Source organism: Buteo buteo, chromosome 19, assembly GCF_964188355.1.
Source record: "Buteo buteo chromosome 19, bButBut1.hap1.1, whole genome shotgun sequence".
Lineage (NCBI taxonomy): Eukaryota > Metazoa > Chordata > Aves > Accipitriformes > Accipitridae > Buteo > Buteo buteo.
The window spans coordinates 15,431,955-15,452,345 of NC_134189.1; the positions used below are offsets into that span (position 1 = coordinate 15,431,955).

General features: G+C 39.8%; 1 protein-coding gene across 1 annotated transcript in view; it reads right to left on the reverse strand.

Annotated features, from left to right (window-relative positions):
• Positions 1-4,643: 4,643 nt before the first annotated feature.
• The window catches only part of SLC15A5 (solute carrier family 15 member 5), a 35,511-nt gene continuing 19,763 nt past the window's right edge, over positions 4,644-20,391 (reverse strand). Inside the window, exons 6-9 of the mRNA XM_075051061.1 lie at positions 19,271-19,459; positions 14,812-14,943; positions 6,602-6,710; positions 4,644-4,752 (exon numbers count right to left, since the gene is read on the reverse strand). Coding sequence (XP_074907162.1) covers positions 4,644-4,752; positions 6,602-6,710; positions 14,812-14,943; positions 19,271-19,459 — 539 coding nt within the window. The remainder of the gene's footprint in view (positions 4,753-6,601; positions 6,711-14,811; positions 14,944-19,270; positions 19,460-20,391) is intronic.

The window sequence follows — 20,391 nt, forward strand, 5'->3', positions numbered from 1 at the left end:
CCACAGAAGCTGAACAAGATTAATTTTCACAGTAAGTGGGTCATGCACCTCTTTCTTCCATCACTGGCAGAAAGCAAACAATTCTAGAAAATTTACAAGAACTTTCAAGATGAAATAGTAGCTCCAACTAAAAGAAGGGAAAAGAAATCCAGCACAGACCCAGACAGCTCAGTTTAATGCTGTAAAATTACCTCCAAGGTATTTTAATTAGACACACTCAGGGTTCTTTACCAAAAGGAGACTTCCGAATGTTATTCTTCCTTTCATACTTAGGGAACCTGACTGAAACAGATTAAATAACTTGCACAAGGACACTCAAAGCCTATGTAATGTCTGATCTGGGTTCTACCTTCTGACTACTACTACTGAGTTTTAACAACTCCCTCTTTCCTCTGCAAAGCTGCAGGCTTCAGCAAACAAAGCATTCCTTATAGCTAATTGCTATTACATGGAAACTCAACTGCTCTTATTTACAAAACTACAGATTTATGTCAAGCAAAGCCAATTATGCTTAATGTTTAAACTATTGCAGGTGCTCAATGACATTGTTGCTAGGCAGTAGAAGTGAAATTGCTCTTTTAATGCATCTTGTTCCAACTGGGAGCATGTGTTTTATCATCAGTGCAAACTTAACAGATGGAGATCTTAATCCTCTCCAGCGAGCTTTCTTCACCCTCCCTCACTCAAAATGGTGTCCCATGCATTTAGACTTAACTGAGGTGCTCAATGAACTGTCTGGGACAGAACTTGTATTTTTTGTACACGCTTACATGAATACAATATGAAACACACATTTGACCCTTAAAAAAAAAAAAACAAAACCAAACCAAAAGAAAACCAAAAACTGTACCAGCAGTAATCAGCAATACATATGGCTATTCAAGGTTAGTAATGACCTGCGCTCAGCACAGCACCTACTCAAATATATATATATATATATAATAACCAGAGCTGGTAGACAGCACAAAAGCACCTTCTTTCAAAGCCAAGGCTGAGTCTACCAAGTCCTTTATAATAATTTCACTGTGTGCAGGGACAAGATTTGGAAAATTTAGGCAGTACTCAAACTATGAAACTGAACTGGGATGTTTCTGGTCACTCCTAGCCTCACTTAGGAGACAACTTTTTTCCACAATAAATTTCAAAACTATAATCCTTTATGGTGAGGATTAAAACACGCATATCTTAGATTTACTTTGTGCAAAGCAACAGGTGACCTCAAACACAGGCAATCAGAGCTGAATGTTTTGTTATCTCCCATGAAAACTGCCATAGATCAACAAACCGTTGAACAAAAAGAAGGCTATTCTAACATTTTCCAGCTGCTTATTGCATTATTTCATATGCACACACATGTTATTTTTTCTGTCCCTTCATTTTTTCTCATGTGTTAAACCAGATGTGAAAAGCAGCTTCTTTCAAAGTCAAGACCAAACCTATAGGGTCCTTTATGTTAATTTCACTGTGTGCTGGTACAAGATTAATAAAATTTAGGCAGTGCTCTGAAAGTACAAAGGATTCCATCAACTTTATATGGAGCCTCAGATGCTGCAGTTCAAGAAGCATCCCCGTCTGTTGGGTATAACTGACTAAATTGCTCTGTTATAACAGCGAGCATGATTGATAGACCTTTGCATATAGCTTCCACTGCACCACCAGCTGAAATAAGTCAAACCCCAGAAATCAGTATCCCTTTTCTTTTGCCATCCATCCAAAAGGCCAATCTCTTACCTAAATCTGATAGAAAAAGCTTTCCTCTAGTCTATGTGAAGAAGGCAGAGAGTTTTCAGTAGTCAGCTATCCATCCCAAAGCCCATTCTAACCCACATCTTCCAGAGCACCTCTTTGTGAAGGCTGCTCAACTGCTTCCTTCTCCATTGCTGAAATCCTGTCTTGCATGACTGCATGACAGAGAGGTCCTGTCCAGGGAGTTAACTAATCCTCTTTTTCTTGCAGAAAGCTCTTCATCAGACAATTAAACTGCAGTAGCTGCATTCTGTTCTTTGCTGTCATCTATTCTCACATTTTGATTTCTGAGAGAAAAAAAAAAAAAGGTTCTTGGGAAGCTTGAGGTCATTCAGCCTGAGCATGCACCAGAGGAAACACTTTTATCTTAAAAGAGAGTTAGGTTTCTTGTTCTCCTGTTCTTTATGTAAATGGTTCCAAACTGCTGCCATTTTTGGAGTTAAAAAAAATAAATAATTATCATTAGGTGTTAAAAGGTCTCCAGCCCAATTATACTCACTGGCTCAAACCTTAGATTTTACCCTTTTATCACATAGTTCTCCTTTTGTGTATAACTCTCAAATGCATTGACAGCAACCACATACCTCTTGTCAGCAGATTCCAGCCAGCATCTTTGCAGCTTTTCTGTGCCAAGACAAAGGTCAGGTCAAGTATTCAGGAATTTCTCACTTTTATTTATGGAAAGAAACTAGGAGTTTCCATGGCTTAAAGCTGGGTTTATTGCAATACAAGTACCATTTAGCAAATATTACCTTACAAGCAAATAACTGTCAGGTGGGATGGACAGATTTACTCCAATATGTGGAAATTAGTCTGCCTCCCATTCTCTGGTACCCTTGGAGACTAGGTCCTTCAGCCTTTCACTGTCTCTCCATCTCACAGCCCCAGCCCAGCTTATGCAGTCACTTTTGGAGAAAGACACTATCTCTTCCTGGCAGGGCAAGAGCCAGGGCAAGGCAGGCAGGCAGCCCTCCCCCCCCACTTCTTACAGGGCACACAGGCAGTTGTACGCTCAGCTCCGCCATCAAGGCACGATGACGTCCCACACTAGTCAGAAAGCACATCTTGAAAAGGATGACCATTGCAGATGAACTTACGTAAAGATATACTTACTTATTCCATCTCCACCGATGTATCCTAGGATCACATTTTCTGTTACCGTGAAGGAAGTTATTAAACAAGTTCCACAAAAAACTTGCTTCCAGGTGGGTACTTCCCCTTTCTACAGCATCTGTTGCCATCTGGGCTTTAACAGGTCCCTCAGCCACCTTGTAGCTCTTCTGCTGACCCTGATCTCCACCTTCACAAGTTATTTCCCATTGGACATATGTCAAATGCTTTACTGAAATCAAGGCAGATCATCTCTACTATGTTTTGTTTAGAAAATGAATTCTCATTACACAAAGACATTAAAGTAGTCTGACAAAACCACTTTTGATATATCCATGTTGCATTTTATTCAATTTTCCTTTTATCTCATGACTTTAAATATTCTCTTTTAATTTTAAAAAAACCCCACAACTTAAATACTAGTGAGATCAAACTAACAGCTGCTGCCTGCCTGCCTTCCTACTTCTTAGATGCTTTTACTATGTTTTGCTCCCCTGTCCCGCAATGCCCAACCCAAAGTTGCAGCATTAAATATAGTTAACAGTGGAGAGGTAATTTCCTTTACCAGCTCTTTCATAGTTTCAGCTCACAAACTACCCTCTGTGTCACTTCAGTGCACTGTATTTCTTTAACGTAGTTTCCCCTGTGGTAGGACATTCCTTGTATCTAGCAAGCATCCTGGCTTGACTACCACTTCCAGTACAAACATTTTGATATCAAAGTGCTCCTTTCATTTTTGGGTTCAATATGTTTCCTTATCACATAAACACCATACTTCTATCCCCACTCTTTTTAGCAATACGACTTAAAAAAAAATTAAAATGTTAAGTGCTAGATTAGCATTGCTCACAATACCCAAGTCAGCCAATCTGGGGAGGTGTTTAACACTGTTTAGCTATTTAAAGTGGAATGCATTTTACTAATAATTTTTTCCCCCATTTCCAAGTGTATCTACCCTTTCCCAATCTTCTTTTCCAAATTCCCTTCACCCCCTTCAACTGGGCTATAATTAAGAATTTTGGTGTGAATAAATTTTAGTCTCCAGTTCTCCTACTAGCAATTTTCTGTCATTCCTAAAGCATGATATACAAATCTCACAGTGCTTCTGCCAAATAAAAGACTAGATGCCTCAGCATCAATGTTTCATGACATATTTTATGGACGTATTACTGGTATATAGTTTCTAGCATATTACTTGTAGATCACAAAGCAATTTGCAAAGAAGGTTAATATGGCTGTGTCCATTTTACTGATGGGGAAACTAAGGTAAAGAAGCAACGTGCTGAAGGCTGGGTAGCAGGTAAATAGCAGAGACAAGAATAGCACCCAAGTGTCCCACCTTTGCAAGTATCAACGAGCCAATACCAGACTCCAAAATTATTTGTAAACGATACTGTTGCAAAGTAATTTGCTAAACAAATGTATACATAGGTTTATTAATTTTGAACCACTACTCAGTACAAATACATGTGGATCCCTATCCATCTCCCTATAGAGATTAAAAGCCTGTCTCCAGCATCCATACCAAGAAGTGAGCTCTCATCGTCCTCAACGTGCATTGTGACAGTGCAGCATCCTACAAGGCCAAACCCTATGACAACTGCTATTTTGTAAATTTATAAATAACATTATTATTCCTTAGATAATTCATAAATACATTGGCAGTCCCACTTAAGCACACTAGGTAATTTATCATTAGAAAGCTGGTTGGCAGCACAATCAAAATTTAGTCAAACAAGGGTGAAATTTTATCAGGTTTTCTCCATAGGAAACAAAATGGGAGAACTTTACAGGACAGTATCATAATGCTTGATGGCTTTTTCATGCTTCAAAAGTTTTTCTTCAGGAAGACTTCCTCTGAATTCATTGGTGTATTCCTGATTCAGATTGTTGTATCTGGGAGGGAGGATAGGGAAGGAAAACACTAAAATAATTATCCTTCCTGGGATTAGATTCATCTATTGTTTATTAGGTAATATTTTGAAAGTTACAGTGCCTTCTGAGTCCTGGACAGTGATATATGCTCTCCTGCAACCTTTCAGAACTTCAGGATGAGAAGTGCCAAACAGGATGCAGGTGCTAATAATAACCGTACTGTGTCATTTTAACAAATTTAAAAAAGAAACAGGCTTTTTTCCTCAGAGAAATTTTAGTACATTTTTTTCTAATTCAGCATTTTAAAGCCTTATTTCCCCCCCACCCCTAAATTGGTGTTTATCTGAATAGTCCTCACCCTTTTTCCTCCCCTCTGGGAGAATTCTTATTCAGCAAAAAATGAAACAATTACATTTGACTCAAAAAGATATTTCATGTAGGTTTTGGTTGTCTTATTGAAAAATGAGGTACCTTGATTTTGAAGTGAAATACCAATTGGAATTTTTTTTTATTTTTTTTATTTTTTTAAGACTGGAGGTCAACAAATTTCCTCATAAAAATATGTTAATTTGCGGCAAAATTATTTGTTGAGTTCAACCCCATTTTATGGCCTCTGTTTTGACAACCAAACCCTTTTTGTTTCAGCAGTAAATGTCACAAATGAAAATTTCATTTTACGGAAGAATAAAATCCCATTTTATAAAAGTACATACAGGAGAAATTTCTAATCATGACTTGGGGCACATTTAAAAGAAAAGAACCAAGAACTAGCCGCCAGAATAAATGGACACTTGTGCCTCAGGTTACATTGAAATAATTGACAACACACTATTGTAATCTTTGGTGCTGTAAAATTAGTGCTATATGTAATAGAAAAAGCAGTATTTTACTCAAGAGTTCTAGGAGTACACTGCCTTGGAAATTTTCCATTATTGTCATTATCAAATCACTACTTCATCAAGGTTTCTGAAGGATTTCCATAGAACTGCAACCCCAAATTTCCATAGGACTGTCTAAGAGAATGCCACTCACGTATGACCCTTTGCACTCATGGTGACACAGGTTGCTTCCCTCCCTGTTCGTGACTACAAGTATAACTTATAACACTGACAAGAGAAAGTTAACTATGATTAAATGTTCCGGAGCACAGGAGGCAGGCCACCTTTCAAACCACCCTGGATGTGATTGCAGTTGTGAGTTCCTTGCATTTTACAGGCAATATACAGGCATTAAACCTAGGCTCTACAGGTGGCATAAAATTGCTTCCTGGGTTGGGGGGCTAATTGAGCAATTCCATTGTATCCAGCAGAAAGTTGCTTTTATCTCATTGCCCAGTAGGGTATCAGAAAATATTTCAGAGTTATTCTGTTGAAACCACTGCATAGAGCATTAACCAGTAGCGGTCTGCTGTTTACTTGCAACCCCTTCACCTACTGTCCTATACTAAAGATGTCTCAACAAGCTTACAACAGCAACATTTTCCATATACTGGTACAAAGCCAAATGCAGTGGAGGTGAGTTCCATGACTGACATACCTTGGTGCTGTGATCTAAACCCAACGTCAACATATTTATGTCCTTCCGTAAAGGATAGGATGCTGCTCTTTCTTCAAAGCATTTTTATATTGATAAGACCCCTTAAATATTTAAGGCTGATTACATAAGTCTTTTTTTTTTAACTCTACCACATAATTTTTACTGTGAAATCTCTCTCCTCAAGGCAGATCAAAAATACTAAAGTCTGAACCCTGAATGATGACGTATGAGCTATCACTACCAATTCTTTATTACATGCTAGTTTACAGGTTTTGCAGTAATTTCTACCCATAACTACAAATGAAACATCAAGCTTTCATTTTCTCACACGTACCTGTGTGCAATGGTCCAGAACCCCAGGGTGTTCACCATCATTAAGGAAGCCAAGAAGAAGAAGAATCTCTCCAATTTACCTTCATGCAGCAAGTGTGGAAACCAGTTGCCTGGCAAAGCAGACATTTGAAGCAGAATTAGTTTACCTTGCAAGATGAGACATGGCTCATATGAAAGACACGAAGATAACTTTGTGTAAGACACAATCACAGCAGGTGCTTTGAACCCCCCCCCCCCCCCCGTAGCTATTTATACAGACTTCATTCTCACAGCATCTATGGTTTTTTGAGTCTACAGTATACTTTGCTCCTGCTTTGCAGACAGACAAAAAAGATCTAGAGAAATTAAAGGACTTTCCTAACAAATCTGAAGTGTACTGGAAAACCTAACTCTGCACAGCTACTACTGCAATGATTGAGCCATCTTCCCTCTATATTATCCTGTGCACATACCTAAATGAATGTCAAACATGAAAATTTTAGGAAGAACTAGAATTAAGGTGGTCTGTAGAAATCCTTATTCACATCTCTCATGCTTTTAATAGGCCCTTTTTAAGAAGAAGAAAAAAAAGTCATAAAAAACATTTGTTCAGTGCCTTGGATGGTGCTCTATTACCAAGATGCTACCTGACATTTTACTTTACCTTTCTTTATAGCTGCCTGTAGCTGTGAGTCTACAACATGTCCCTCTCTTGCACATGACATTTATTTGCATGAATCAGATCTTTTTCTACCAAGGCTTTTGGCAATAGCGTTTGAGATATTTTAGCAGCTTAAACTCCATTCAGCAGAGGACAGTACCACCTATCTACACCCACAGTCTTCCCTGCCTGTATTCTTGTGTGCTTTAGTTCGCAACTGTATTGCTTTTGATGTTGTTCATTGCAACCAGTCTGCAAACAAGCTGAGGTGGTAAATCGCTATGGAAATCAAGATGCTTAAAAATAAAGCCAGCCTCAGTCAGTCTGTATTTGAAGACCATAATATGTCTATAATGTACCTGAAGTACCATAATCAACTACAGCAAAAACATAAAACCAAGGTGAAAAAGAAGTTACGGTACATACAGAATACAAGAGAGCTCTACAGTGCTGTAACAACCTTTTACATTATTTGGGAATACAGGATATTTATTGCCTTTGAAGAAGAAAGAGAGACCGTCTTCATTGGCAAGTAGAGAAGTGCAATAGGAGCAAATACAGAGCATGAAACAGCTGGTGCTGAGAACGTGATGTCCACATTATGCACAGCTCAGCAGGGTTCACATCAGACCAGTTCCTACCAAGAGCTGGAACACATCAGGTACAAGCATTTTTTGGGGTTTAGTTCCATTCAAAAGGAATGCAGGTTTTTTGTGCTGCAAGATCACTCTCTGATGCAAATCAGAGATGATCAGGAGATTCAGATCAAAAGCACACTCCTGATCTGTACTAACACACCAGCATCAGTGTGCCCAAAGTCACCTTTCTTTGCTCCCTCAAAGTCTGGTACCAAATCCTAGCCATCTAAATAGAGTGGCTATTCACCACTTGAATGACCTAAAAGGGAGAAGAGGAAAAACAGCTTTGCTGTACAAACCTGATAGCCTTAACTGATCTTTTGGCCACTAATGCCATCCAATGCCATTCTTAGCTCATCCAAATTTTCTAGTTAGAGAGAAAGAGCAGTTCCACAGCCCAGGAGAGCCAGCAGTCAAAGGATTACACCCCACCCCCCTTACATATATTTACGTTTTTCTCTTTCCTCCACATCTTTGAGTTGTAAACATATTTCTTTTAAAGCAGTTACCTTTAGCTCTCCTGGGATTAACAGAGAACAACTGCCACCAGCGCAGCAGCTTTCCTTAACTCCTCCGCAGTTTGCTCCATGCCACATTACCTTTCTGCCTGTCACAGAGCAGCACCACCTCACCTCTGCGTGTGCGGTTCCTTTTGTAGCATTATCTCGGAGCAAGTTTTAAAACGTATCATTTAACATTGTCAGTTGACTGAACTCCTAGGTGCTATAACTTCATTTTAGTAGCTTATAAACTTTTACTGTCATAATTCACAATCAGGTGGTTTTTCATTTCACATCCCCCAGTGGCCAATAGAAGTCACAGAGAGAGCGCATGTATCTGATGAAAGAGAAAGCACGCATGGGGTTCGGCGCTACAGCTTGTCAAAGCAGAGTTCACACTGTCTGCTTGGTTATTTACATCAGCCAGGCTAACTAGATGAGCAGCAGGAGCTTCTTAATGGAACAGCTTCTACAATGGAACCCGAACAGAAAATATGTACTTAAAAATAGCACCAAGTGATAAGGGGGAAAAAAAAAAAGAAAGAATCTAAGCTTCTAAGAGAACAGAGTAAAATGGACCTTTGAAACTGTCTTAATGCTAGCAAAGGCACTATATTGAAGCATTGAAAGTGGAAATAGTTGGTTTTATCAGGGTGGGAGGGCAGCCCGGCAAGCAGGAGCGCTGGATTCTGCCCCCACTTCACCACCGGTCTCCTCCGTGGCCTGGGTCAAAGATCATTGCTCTGACTCCTACCTGCTTCTTTAGTAATTGCCAGTGTTTAAACAGCGAGGCCACGATAACGACACAAAGCCTTTGGAAAATCCTGTTTTATAAGCGAGCAACAGCATAGGCAGGGCCAAAATTAGATTGGGCATGGTAAGACTCCAGCTCCCATAGCATGCGTGCTCTCTCTCATTTACTGCTCTATCTGAAGCAAGAGGTAGGAGCAAGGCTTTCTTTTCCTTTCAGTGAGGGGCAACAAGGTTTGTCGAGGTGCCCCTCTCTACAGAGAAACAGGGGTGGCAGCAGTCCTAGAGATATCCAGACTGTTATCCGACTGCCAATACACATCTTCAGCAGTGGATACAGCAAATATTACTGTAACTATTTCCTATTTTCAGCCAAAAATATTTACTTCTCACTTTTCTTATTTCTTCTTTTTCCTTTTTAAGTGGAATTTGGTTTTCCATGAAAGAGGGGATAAGCCTGGACTACATTTACTTCTACTTACACTCACTGCACAGAGGATCCTCTGCTGGCAGGAAGCTTTAGGAAAACAACCATCGGTGTTAAAACATCAACGGTGTGTTTCAGGCAGCGAAACTCCCTTTAGATGCTTTCACCCCTTACGCCACTAACACCTTCCACAAGCTGTCTGCAGACTCCAGCACCCTCCACTGACCGGGTTTGGGGTTCATACTTTCAGGATTTTACTCTCAGCCGTGAACATCAGGCACTTATTGGGCCAGTTTGTTTGGTTTTGCTGTGAAGATGCCTTGGGCACTACTGTGTTTGAAGAGTCCAGTACTTTCTCATCCTTGAATCAGCATGCAATATGCTAACAATTCACTTTCCCCCAAAAGACACTGCCTTTGGGTTCTGTCAATCCTTTACTTTTCTATGGAGATTGCCAACAGAAGTGCCAATTACAAGGTTGGTTTGTCACATAGATAATTGCTCACTGGGAATTAACTTTCTACAACAAGCTCCTGATTTCCTTTTTTTATTTCAACAATGGAAATACTTTGTAGCATGAATCACCACAGAGAATCAGAAGCTTCCTTTAGCTGTGTCTATTTTAAAGACCCTTTTCTTATTGTTTAGAGGTGAATTGGTTATGCATTTCATGGCAAATTTAGAACAAATTAGAAGATTAAGTCTAGGCAGAGTCAGTTCCTCAAGCCATACAGTGTTGAAATAAAGTGCCTGGTAAACTTTCACTGACATTTTGCAGTCCTATCGATTTCGCATCAAAAATGCTCAGGTAGTACAAGAAGGAGGAATATTATACAACACCAAGAGAAAACACCTGATCCTACCAACACAGGCAGAAAAGTAGGTGAAGCAGGGACTAGGACACGGACAAAAACACTGTCCTGGGCTGCTTCTGGTGGTTGAGCAACAGTGACAAACCGCTGGCAATACTAGACGTCAAAGAAGATGTGGAAAGGGCTGTAAGACAGTCTTTGACATATACTAGTGTACACAAGCTATCTGTTACTATGGTGGCACCCTCGAAGCTCTCAAGGGATTCACAACAAAGGCCAAAGTTGTGCAGGAAGGCATTCAGTTTGTTTACTGAACAACATCATCATATTCCAGTATTGGGAAAACACAGAAGACAAAGCAAAACAGTCACATGCCAGGAGTTAGTCTATTCTGTACAACTCCCGCATTTTTATAGCTATACTGCAACCTAGACTACGATTATAGAAAAATTTAATTTGTATCTTAGAAAAGGATTGTATTGCCTTCCATCATTTCATCAAGTTAGTGGGCATATATTTAGTGTTTAATCATACCCAAATTAAAGTCTCAGTCTGCCTCTAATCCTTATTAGCTAAGTAGGCACCAGTGGATGCTACCATCTGGACTGCAAGAAATATCCTTTAGCTTTATCATCTTTGGTATTGAGAATCACACAAGGCTCCAAACTGGAGAAAAAAACCCCAAAACCAAACTCCCCCCCCGCCCCCAACCAAAACCACCAAACAAGCAAAAACCAGCACCACCACCACCCCTCCCAGTTCTCTAAGTTCAAGCAGGAAAACTGTGTCTGGGGCAGTTTCCTTCTTCTGACCTTCCCCCCCTGCCCTCTTTCTTACATATTTACATTAATATTTTTAGAGAAATATATTCTGAAATGATTGACATAGGAGGACAGGTTTTGTCTTGCATCTTCTTCCCTTAAAATGTTAGGAGAGGTAAGAGATCCAAAAGAAAGCAGTTTCCCAGCTTGTACCGAAAATATCGCTGTCACCCGTCATCTGTTTGCACTCGTCAGTTTTTTAAAAAGTCTTATTTTATCATATTCACACCATCCTCCATAGATGCGTTAAAAATGATTAATGCAGCTTTGACTGTGACTGATATCTGATCAACTTTGCCAATAAAAACCCAAATAAAATTCTAAACTAGTGACATGAAATAGGATATAAAAATGTTTAAATTTTGTCAACACCCTCTGTGCTTCAGCACTTCAAAATACACACCGGAGGATCTACTTCACTGTATCCTGAATTGCTTCATGGCAAACATGGTCTCATTGCTTAGAGATGGGAGAACCAGAAATAGTCTTGGCTCAGGTTTTAGTGAAACAAGAATCATGGGACAAGACAAAAGCACCCATAGCCCAAGAGTCACACACTAAACCTTGTTAAATCTTACAAAACCATTGAATAAACACTATCATCTTCTTTCAGCAAAAGAGGAAAAACTTTGGTCTTCCAATATAAATAAAATAGCTCAGCTTTTTAGGGAAAAAAAGGTTCCAGTTGGTTTGCTTTACCCCCACTTCCATAAACTGTCCAGATACTGAATGTTTTACCAGCTCTTTAAACAGAGCTGAAAAAAACCAAACAAATGCAAGTAATGAGAGCATAATTTGTGTCATTCGATCTTAATTTGACCTAAGAGAGGTTACAGTTTTATTCTCTGAAGTGCTATCATCTCTAGAAGGTTCAATAGGTAACCATTAGGTTTTATAAATTAAAAAATTATTACTTTGTGGATCTTAAGCTTTTCATCACAAGCACCAAAGAACACCATAAGAAGCACAGTAGAAGAGTTTGGAAAAATACAGATGGAACAAGAGAATTTTGTATATAACATTTCCTGTCAAACTAGGAAAAAACCAAAACCAAGCCTGAATGCCTCTTTGGTTCTGTTATAGTCTATACCCAGCTCCAGAAGTCTGATCCCAAGCCTATTTTGATTTATGAGCCAGCAGGACAAAAGTCTAGCGGGGATGAGTAGAGGAATACTCTAAGTCTTCAGTCTGAAGCATTATAACACAAATGAAGATACAGGAGTATCTCCATTATTTACAAGCTGTGATTTGCGTGAGTTGTGGTAAGTTGGAATAATTAATCTCATTCAAGCAGGGAACACTGGGAAAGAGATACATTTTATTTCTAAAAATAAGGGAAATCTCACTGGGTAAGAGCCCAATACTATGTTGTTTACATATTAATAGGGAAAGTAATCTCTAACACTTCTAACTAGAGCAACAGAGTAAAAGTTAAACACTTTTCACTATATTTTCTCTAAAGTTTTTCAAGTTTTGCAGAGGACTTCCCCTATTTAGGGGCTTATTCAGTCCCATTACAGCACCTTAATCTGAATACAGACTGACACTGAATTCCTTGGAAATTTAAGAGTGACTTTTGCTCAGGATAATAGTGCAGTCAATTCCATCTACAGGAATGGCAGGTTTGACAAAGTTAAATGAAGACATAAGTTACACCTTTTTTTTTTTTTTTCTCAAAAGCTAAGTAGAGAAGTTTGCCATCCAAATTCATAAAAGTGAGGAGTATTTTAGCCAGGAAACTTTTTCCATTTTCTCAAAAATCTTGAGCAAAAAGGGTTAGAACATGGCAACTGCAGACTGTGGAGAATTTTGAGAGTTCAGGCTTTCTGGTCCCAGCCAGCATAAGAAGTTGAAGGCTCTGATAGAACAGTATTTCTGGCAAGAAATGAACATTTTCTTTTTTGACTCAATTAAATGTTTTCATACAGGCTTACAGAAAAAGAATAAATTGCCTTGATATAAAATTAGACAAAAAACTACTGAATTGCAAACCAAATGCAAAAATTTATTTCCTCTATTGCTTTGTATGAAAACTTTCTGTAAAGGAATAAGTTACATATATAGCGGCACAACTATAATAAAAATATTTTGATGCTGACATTATGCTTAATTATTTTGTAAATATTTAATTATACCCAAAGTCAAATGTCAGTAAAATATGTCAATTTTACTAAAACGAAATATTTCAACCTTAATAATTCCCACACTTTTGTGGGGAGGGGAAGAAAAAAAAGTCAGCAACACAGTCTTTCTTGAAGTGTAGTTTCACTGAACCCATATTACCCAATTAAAAAAATTAATCTATTCCACTGGGGGACATTCAAGAAGCTCTGCTCTCCACACTGGATATCTTGGTACTTAATAGCTCTCTGCCTGATTCATTTGGGTAAGCATTCCTGGTTTTCACCCATCTCTAGGTGATGCTTTTATACCTCATAATAAAATTTTAATTGAATTAAAAATAGCACTGCATGTTAAAGAACCATTTGTTTGTTCAGATCTTGCAAGCAGGAATTAAAAGTTCTTGTCATACTTTCAAAAAACCCACTTGTCCTTGTTTTTAAGTTACATGGCTCTTTATATAGGGAAGAAAAGAACCCAAAACTTAATCATGAGGAGTTACAAAAGTTCTGTAGTTGTGGTAATTGCAATGGTGTCATGCATTAGGGCCAGCAGTTGTGCTCTGTAAGAGAACAGTTCTCCGTAGTGCAGTAACAAGGAAGCTTATCAACGAACACCTTTCAAAGTACTGCTTCAGCAAGTGGAACTATTTCAGGCATGTGAACAAAGGGATCCTCGTCCTTCGTTTCAAGAACTCAGGTGCTCTACTTTTTAAATTTACTTGTGAAACAAGTCTTTTCTGTATTGAACAAAGATTCATCAGCAAAGGAAAAAAAGACTTTAAGAAAACCTTGGCCTATCTGGAAATTCAGCAACCCAGAAAAATCTCCAGTTCAGGGCTTACACTAAATGCTCCTCAACAGGCTGAATCTGAAATAACTCCTTTTGAAACACTAAGTTCTCTGGGAATTGCAGTATTCATCTGCAAAACAGTAAAACCGCAGTGAGACCATATTGTCACAGAATCTGGTTCTTCCAGTAGCTGAGCAAAGGGAGGGGCATAAAGAAGGCAAGAGAGTAGAAGTGGGTCTGGGGGAACAAATTCTCCAGACAGCTTTGAAACACTCAACCCAACCTCCTTTCCCCTACAACACTGTGGAACAGAAGGAAAAGCATGTTCTCCATTCTTTGAAGCACTAAGCTTGCTCTCATGGCCAGAGGCTTCCACATAAGTGTGGCTAACATGAACGTACTTTTTCATGACCATAAAAAGGTGCTTCCTAGACTATTTATTTTCTTGTCTTCCAGAACAGAAGTATGGAGATTGGAGGTGAGGGCTTCCTGCAAGATGCTATCCTCTAATTACTCCAACTATCAAAACTAAGATGACTCATTAAAATTGGATGAATACAGCTGGAAGGCTATTTCCTATCTTAATTCCATCTTAATCGTGAGAGCAAATCAATAAAACTTTGGCATCCCCTTTAATTCTGCTGCCTAATTCTCCAAATCAATAATAATAGAAAACTGTTCAGGAACACCGGTCATAAGCATATTCTTACCTTGAGTGCCTGCGTGGGCTGTGTGAACAAAGAAAGCTCCCATAAAGCAGCCAGCTCCATTAAAGAGAGTTAAAAAATGCATGGAAATCCCTCTAATTCTTTCTGGCACAAGCCGGAATGCAAGTAAGGAACCTTAGAAAGGAACCAGATACAGTTACAAGTTTTTAAAAAAAAAAAAAAAAGTAAATTATGGCAGAAGATAGATAAGAGAAAAAAATCCAAAGTGTCTCTAATAGGGACTTTCCATATTTTACACAGAGTATGTACTTGCTGCAGAAGGGTAATCAGACATGTTAGTATGTACCCTATCAACAAAGGGTTATCTAAACTCTTTAAAAGACTCTCCATAACAAACCATGCCACATACAACTATCAGTATTCCACAAGTACGTAAAGATCTTTCACTGCTTTCACCTTTTCAAACCTCAGGCATAGCATAGACAAGAGAAACACCACCACGGTCAGCAAATGTGAAGACACAGATGGGATATCTAACTGCAGAACAGCAGGGCCTCCTATGCCAGAGCCAGTGCAGCGCAGCCACTAGTAAATACTTGCAAAATCCAGAGCTCTGCCTTAACCTGGACAGTTACCTTGCTTTCGCTTAAGACTGGACAATGCTCCTCTTCCCCAGAGAGCAACCCCCAGAGTCACTGGCTAATTTTTAAGACATTGTTCTTCACTTTCTTGCCAGAAGACTAAACCAGAAGAAGCAACAGCTTTGGTGGTGAGGTGGAGCTGTAGCATGCCATTGTAGCATGGATGACTATAAATACTCCCACCAGTTGTAACTTGGCTAAACTAGGTTACAGTAGCAGTAAGTCGTTATGACAGCTGTTCTTTTTGAGCAACTGTTCCTGATGATCAATACCTTGTTTCCTAATTTCATACCTTAAGCCCTCATCCACACTTGTTCTCCAAGCCCCAGTGTCTCCCACCCCACTTTATTAGTTGAGTTTGAATGACCTCCAGCTTGAGAAACTTGTCAGCAGAGTATCCTATTTGGATGCCGAGTTGCCTGAAGCATCTCTGAACACAAATGAAACTTTGCAATCACCACCTTCCACCCTTTTTAATTTGGATGTCCAAATGAGAGCTTTGCAAGCATATTAAAGAAAAAAAAAACAAAACAAAAAAACAAACAAAAAAACAAACCAACCCACAGGCAGTGTTTTTTCCTCATTTGCAATGGGAACCGAAAGCCTGAGGGCAAGAAAAAGCAGGTGAGCCTGGGACACCATCTGTAGATGCAACAGTACAGTCTGAAACATTGTACAGTCAGTGTCCTAGCTAATTTGAATCACTAAGAGCCTAAGAAGTTTTTGGTTAGTCCTCCCTTCTAAAAGCAGGGGTGCAAAACATGCATCTTGGGCCAAATTCAGCCTGGGTAATTGCATCCTACTTACCTAAATTACCCCTGCTGTTTCAATTGCATACTCTATTCCTCGCTTCTCCCACGATGCTGCTGTGAACTATTAAACAGCTGCTGCATTTCACCCTGGAGACTATTGCATTTCATCGGTGGGTGAAGTGATCCCCAATATATCCTTTAACTAACAGAGCTGTTTGTTACAGGGCTTCCCATTTCTAAGTGCTTTGAGACGTGTTGATGGGCAGATGATATTCTTGCAGCACTTCAGCAAACACTGCAAATCTGCTAACCCTTTGTAGGGCAAAGCAGTTACAGTGCACCAGAAGGCTTGGACACTGGCAGTGTAACACAGCTGCTGTGGCCAGCAGGCTGGCTTCCCTTCACCAGCCATCTCATGCACTGTGGGGGAAAATGCCTGCTAATATTGTCCCACAGGATGGAGTTGGTTTGGTTTCTTTTTTTCCTGTGGATTTTTTTTTTGGTGGTGTTTTCTTTTGTTTTGGTTTTGGTCCCCCCCGCCTAAAATCACTGGGCTTTAAAAGAGTAAATTCCTAGCTGAAACCAAGCTGGGGTTACAAATTCAAGCTGTCAGAGGCCTGTGAGATCTTACATTCTAACACTGTGGAAGAGAGCAATTATTTTATCATTGTTTTATTTTATCTTTTAAAGACTACCTCAGTGCTAGAGAAATATTAAATGCTGATATTATTCTAAGAGATGTTTATGCCACCTGAAGCAGATGATTATATAAAATCAACAAGATACTGAAATATATTGTATAAACACAATTGTAACTATCAGGGTTCAGTGTAGATAAAGAGTTCAGTATGCCAAATCTAGCTCCTCTAACCAAGCACTTCGGAAATGAGATATCTCCTCTCTTCCCTCTGATTACAAGTGTGAACATTTCTGTCTTCAACTTGGATCATGTACTTTCAGGTCAAGTAAATTATTATGATAATTGAATTTGACCTTCTGCATAACAAAGGCAGGAAAATGTCAGGAAAGGTGAAACAACTACTTAAGTGTCTAGGCTGTCATTACCATCCATGGAGATCCACTGAATGGTTCCTGAACAGCAATTCAGTTCAAATTGAAGTAGAAACCTAGAGCTCAGTTCAGTAGCCTGAATACAGGTGCCCAGTGCTGCCTGAAATACTCTAGTGCACCTTAGCCATCTGCACAGGGCTGTCTGATTAAGGTGCAAGACCTACGGAAAAACCACGCTCTTCTCCAGCAGCAGCTGGAGGCCACACAGGTACCAAAAAGAGCCTGCTTGCCCCACGTGCATAGCCTAGATACTCCATGACAAATGGTGCCAGACACCTAAGCGTGGGCAAGTGAATGGAGGCCTGCATCCCCATCAGCTACAGCAGTAACCTACTATTTTAGGTACCTACCTTTATTTTTTTACATGCAAGTCTCAAATTCAGACTTAGTCCCATTTACTGGGTTCTTGAATCGCACCTCTGACCACAGCTTTTAGCAAGATGCTTAATCTTTATTTAAATAGGGAAGAAAATTTTCTTCCTAAGAAATTCTAATCACAATCCTTTAAAAATATTTAAAAAAAAAAAAAACCAGAAAAAAAAACCAAACCAAAAACCAAGATGGAGGTTTTTTCTTTTCTAAAGGCTAATGTCACCTTCCACTTACTGGACTTCTGTTGTATCCCAGTGTGCTAGATTAGAAAGCCTTGTTCTACCAGCAATATGCTTCACATGCTTCTGCATGAGAAGACTGTAAGCAAGCCACCTCCTAACCTTTTTTTTTCTTAAGCTAAACAGAGAAGGTCACAGTTTTCAGTTACACTTAGCCTGTAACCTAGAAACCACATTACCTGCCTAGAAACCTGTCTCAGTTAAGTACTTGAGAGCTATCGGATGAAGAGGCATTATGAAAGTGCTAAGTATTTAAAACTAGGGAAAATTACCTTTTTAGTGACAGACCATGACCCACAGCTCTCAGCAGTCTTACAGTGTAAGAACGAAGCTGAGACACTGAAGATATCTCCTACTCTCAAATAAAAATCTGAGCATTTCTGGGGTTGTCCTGGAACAATAGACACTCAACCTGTAGAATTAAATTCCTGCAGAGATCAGCTAGTCAATGACTTTATCTGTGTCTCTAAGTGAATGTTGATTACATTACTTTTGTAATATTAACATTCTTTTAAGCTCTCCAAGGGAAAACACTGGTAAGCACTCTGTGTGCCCCTCAAAAGAAAATAAGCCTCAGGAATGTCAGCGTAGATGTGGAAAGGTAAATTATGGAAGGGAGAGAAGGTTCAGACTCACAATCAAGAATGCGTCTACATAATTTATGGATGGCAGGCGTGAGCTAAGCTCTGCCTGTGCTCTGCAAAACAGGAGTGTTTATCTCTGGCTCCGTTCCACAAGCTAAGGCATGATGCTTTGTGCAGGCATGTTTGCATGACTCCTGACTTGAGCACAAACAAAAATCTTGCATCTGCTTACAATATTCTCCAGGTTAGCCTGTCAGTTGAATTGTGTTACCCGCCTGCATACATCCTGTGTCAGTGAAAAATCCATAATAATTCTATTAGCTGGGTCCACAGATGAAAAGGGTTAAGCTAAATTGCTTCACCTTGCTTTGACTGTGGCCTCAAAAGTGCTCACAGACCGTAACCACAGCTCAGCTGTCACGTACATATTTGTTCTGTCTCAAGAAAATCATCACAGAAGAGTTCAGCTCAGAAGGAACCTCAGGAGCTCCTCTGGTCCAGCCCCAACCTGAAGCACGTTCAGCTTCAAGACCAGTCACGCATCCAAGCGCAGGGTCTCACTGCTCTGATCATCCCCCCAAACGGTGGATTACACTCCCCAGGGACCCGACCCGGCTGTGTTGCCTTCCAGTTAATCTGGAACAATGTCATTGCTCACTCTGAGTTACAGCCAGAAAGACAAATTATGCTACTCTGAAGCAGGTAAAGCACAGATCTGCTCATTAAGCCCATGGAAGAGAGCCAGGGATAAAATATCAGATGACAGTAATTATTTTTAGGAAGCTGATATCATTCTCTGCAAATCAGGACACTCTTGCTTTAGCCTATCAGATCTTACTTACAGGAGGGAGTTACCAAGGCTTCAGCCACTCCAAGTAGGATGTACTGCGGAGCTAAGTGGAAGCAAGGCATGGAGGAGACAAGGAGAACCTCCTCGGAAAGCGTCTGCTCCACCTGAGGGAAATGCTTTCGGTGTATTTCAGAGAAGCCAGCAACCATCACAGAAAGCGCAGCAGATAACTGACCTACAACTGGGTAAAGAGCACAGAGAGCATTCACCAAGGCTGTCATTACAGGATCATCATTTATTTAGAGTGAAGCAAAGTAGTAGGAGATGCAAAAGAAGCTCCCCCACCCCATACCTCCTCTCTGGACACATAAACATGAATAAAGAGTACTTGCTAAACCACAAGCCTAGCTCTATAAACATATGACAAAGGGACACCAGCTCAACACGGAAAGAATTTAGGGATGCAGAATAAATGAGCAAGGAAAAACTTTTCTGAAGAGCGAAGTCACAAAAAAGAACTTATTTTAAAGTCTGAGGGAGGTAAGAAAGGAGGAAAGAAAGAAAAAGCAGCACTCCTTCCAGTTATCACAAGAGACTGGGTAGGAATAAGACTACCAAGCAGGGGGAAATTCTTCTATTCAAGGAGCAGTAAGGTTCTGAAATACACACAGACATTGTATGCTTTATCCAGTTGTTTTCTACACAAAAAAAGAAGTAGTGCAGTTGAAGTACTGGATTTCTAAGGCTGCAGGCCACGGTACTTGGGAGAGAAAAAGATCAGCAGTGCACATCACACCTCAGGAGATCAAGCATTCCAACATTTTCTCCTTTCCCTCCACTATAGGGTTCCCTTGAACTACTTCCGAAAGTTTGTTGGATAGTGCATTTGCTGGACTGTTTAACATTTTAGGATGCGATGAGCTGCATTACTGGAAGACAAACTCCAGCTTTCTAAGTGACTACACATAAACCATTGGACTACAGTTGCCTCCCTGAAGGAGCATCACTGCATGATCTGTAATACACGGGATCCACAATATCTTTCAGTATACTACTGCACATGCAACGCATGGAGTCTTACCCCCTGCCGCAGAGGTAAGGCACAAGTACTGCACAAGCACACAAGGCAGGAAAAAACCCACCTATATGCTTAGCCTCCTAATGCAAGATAAA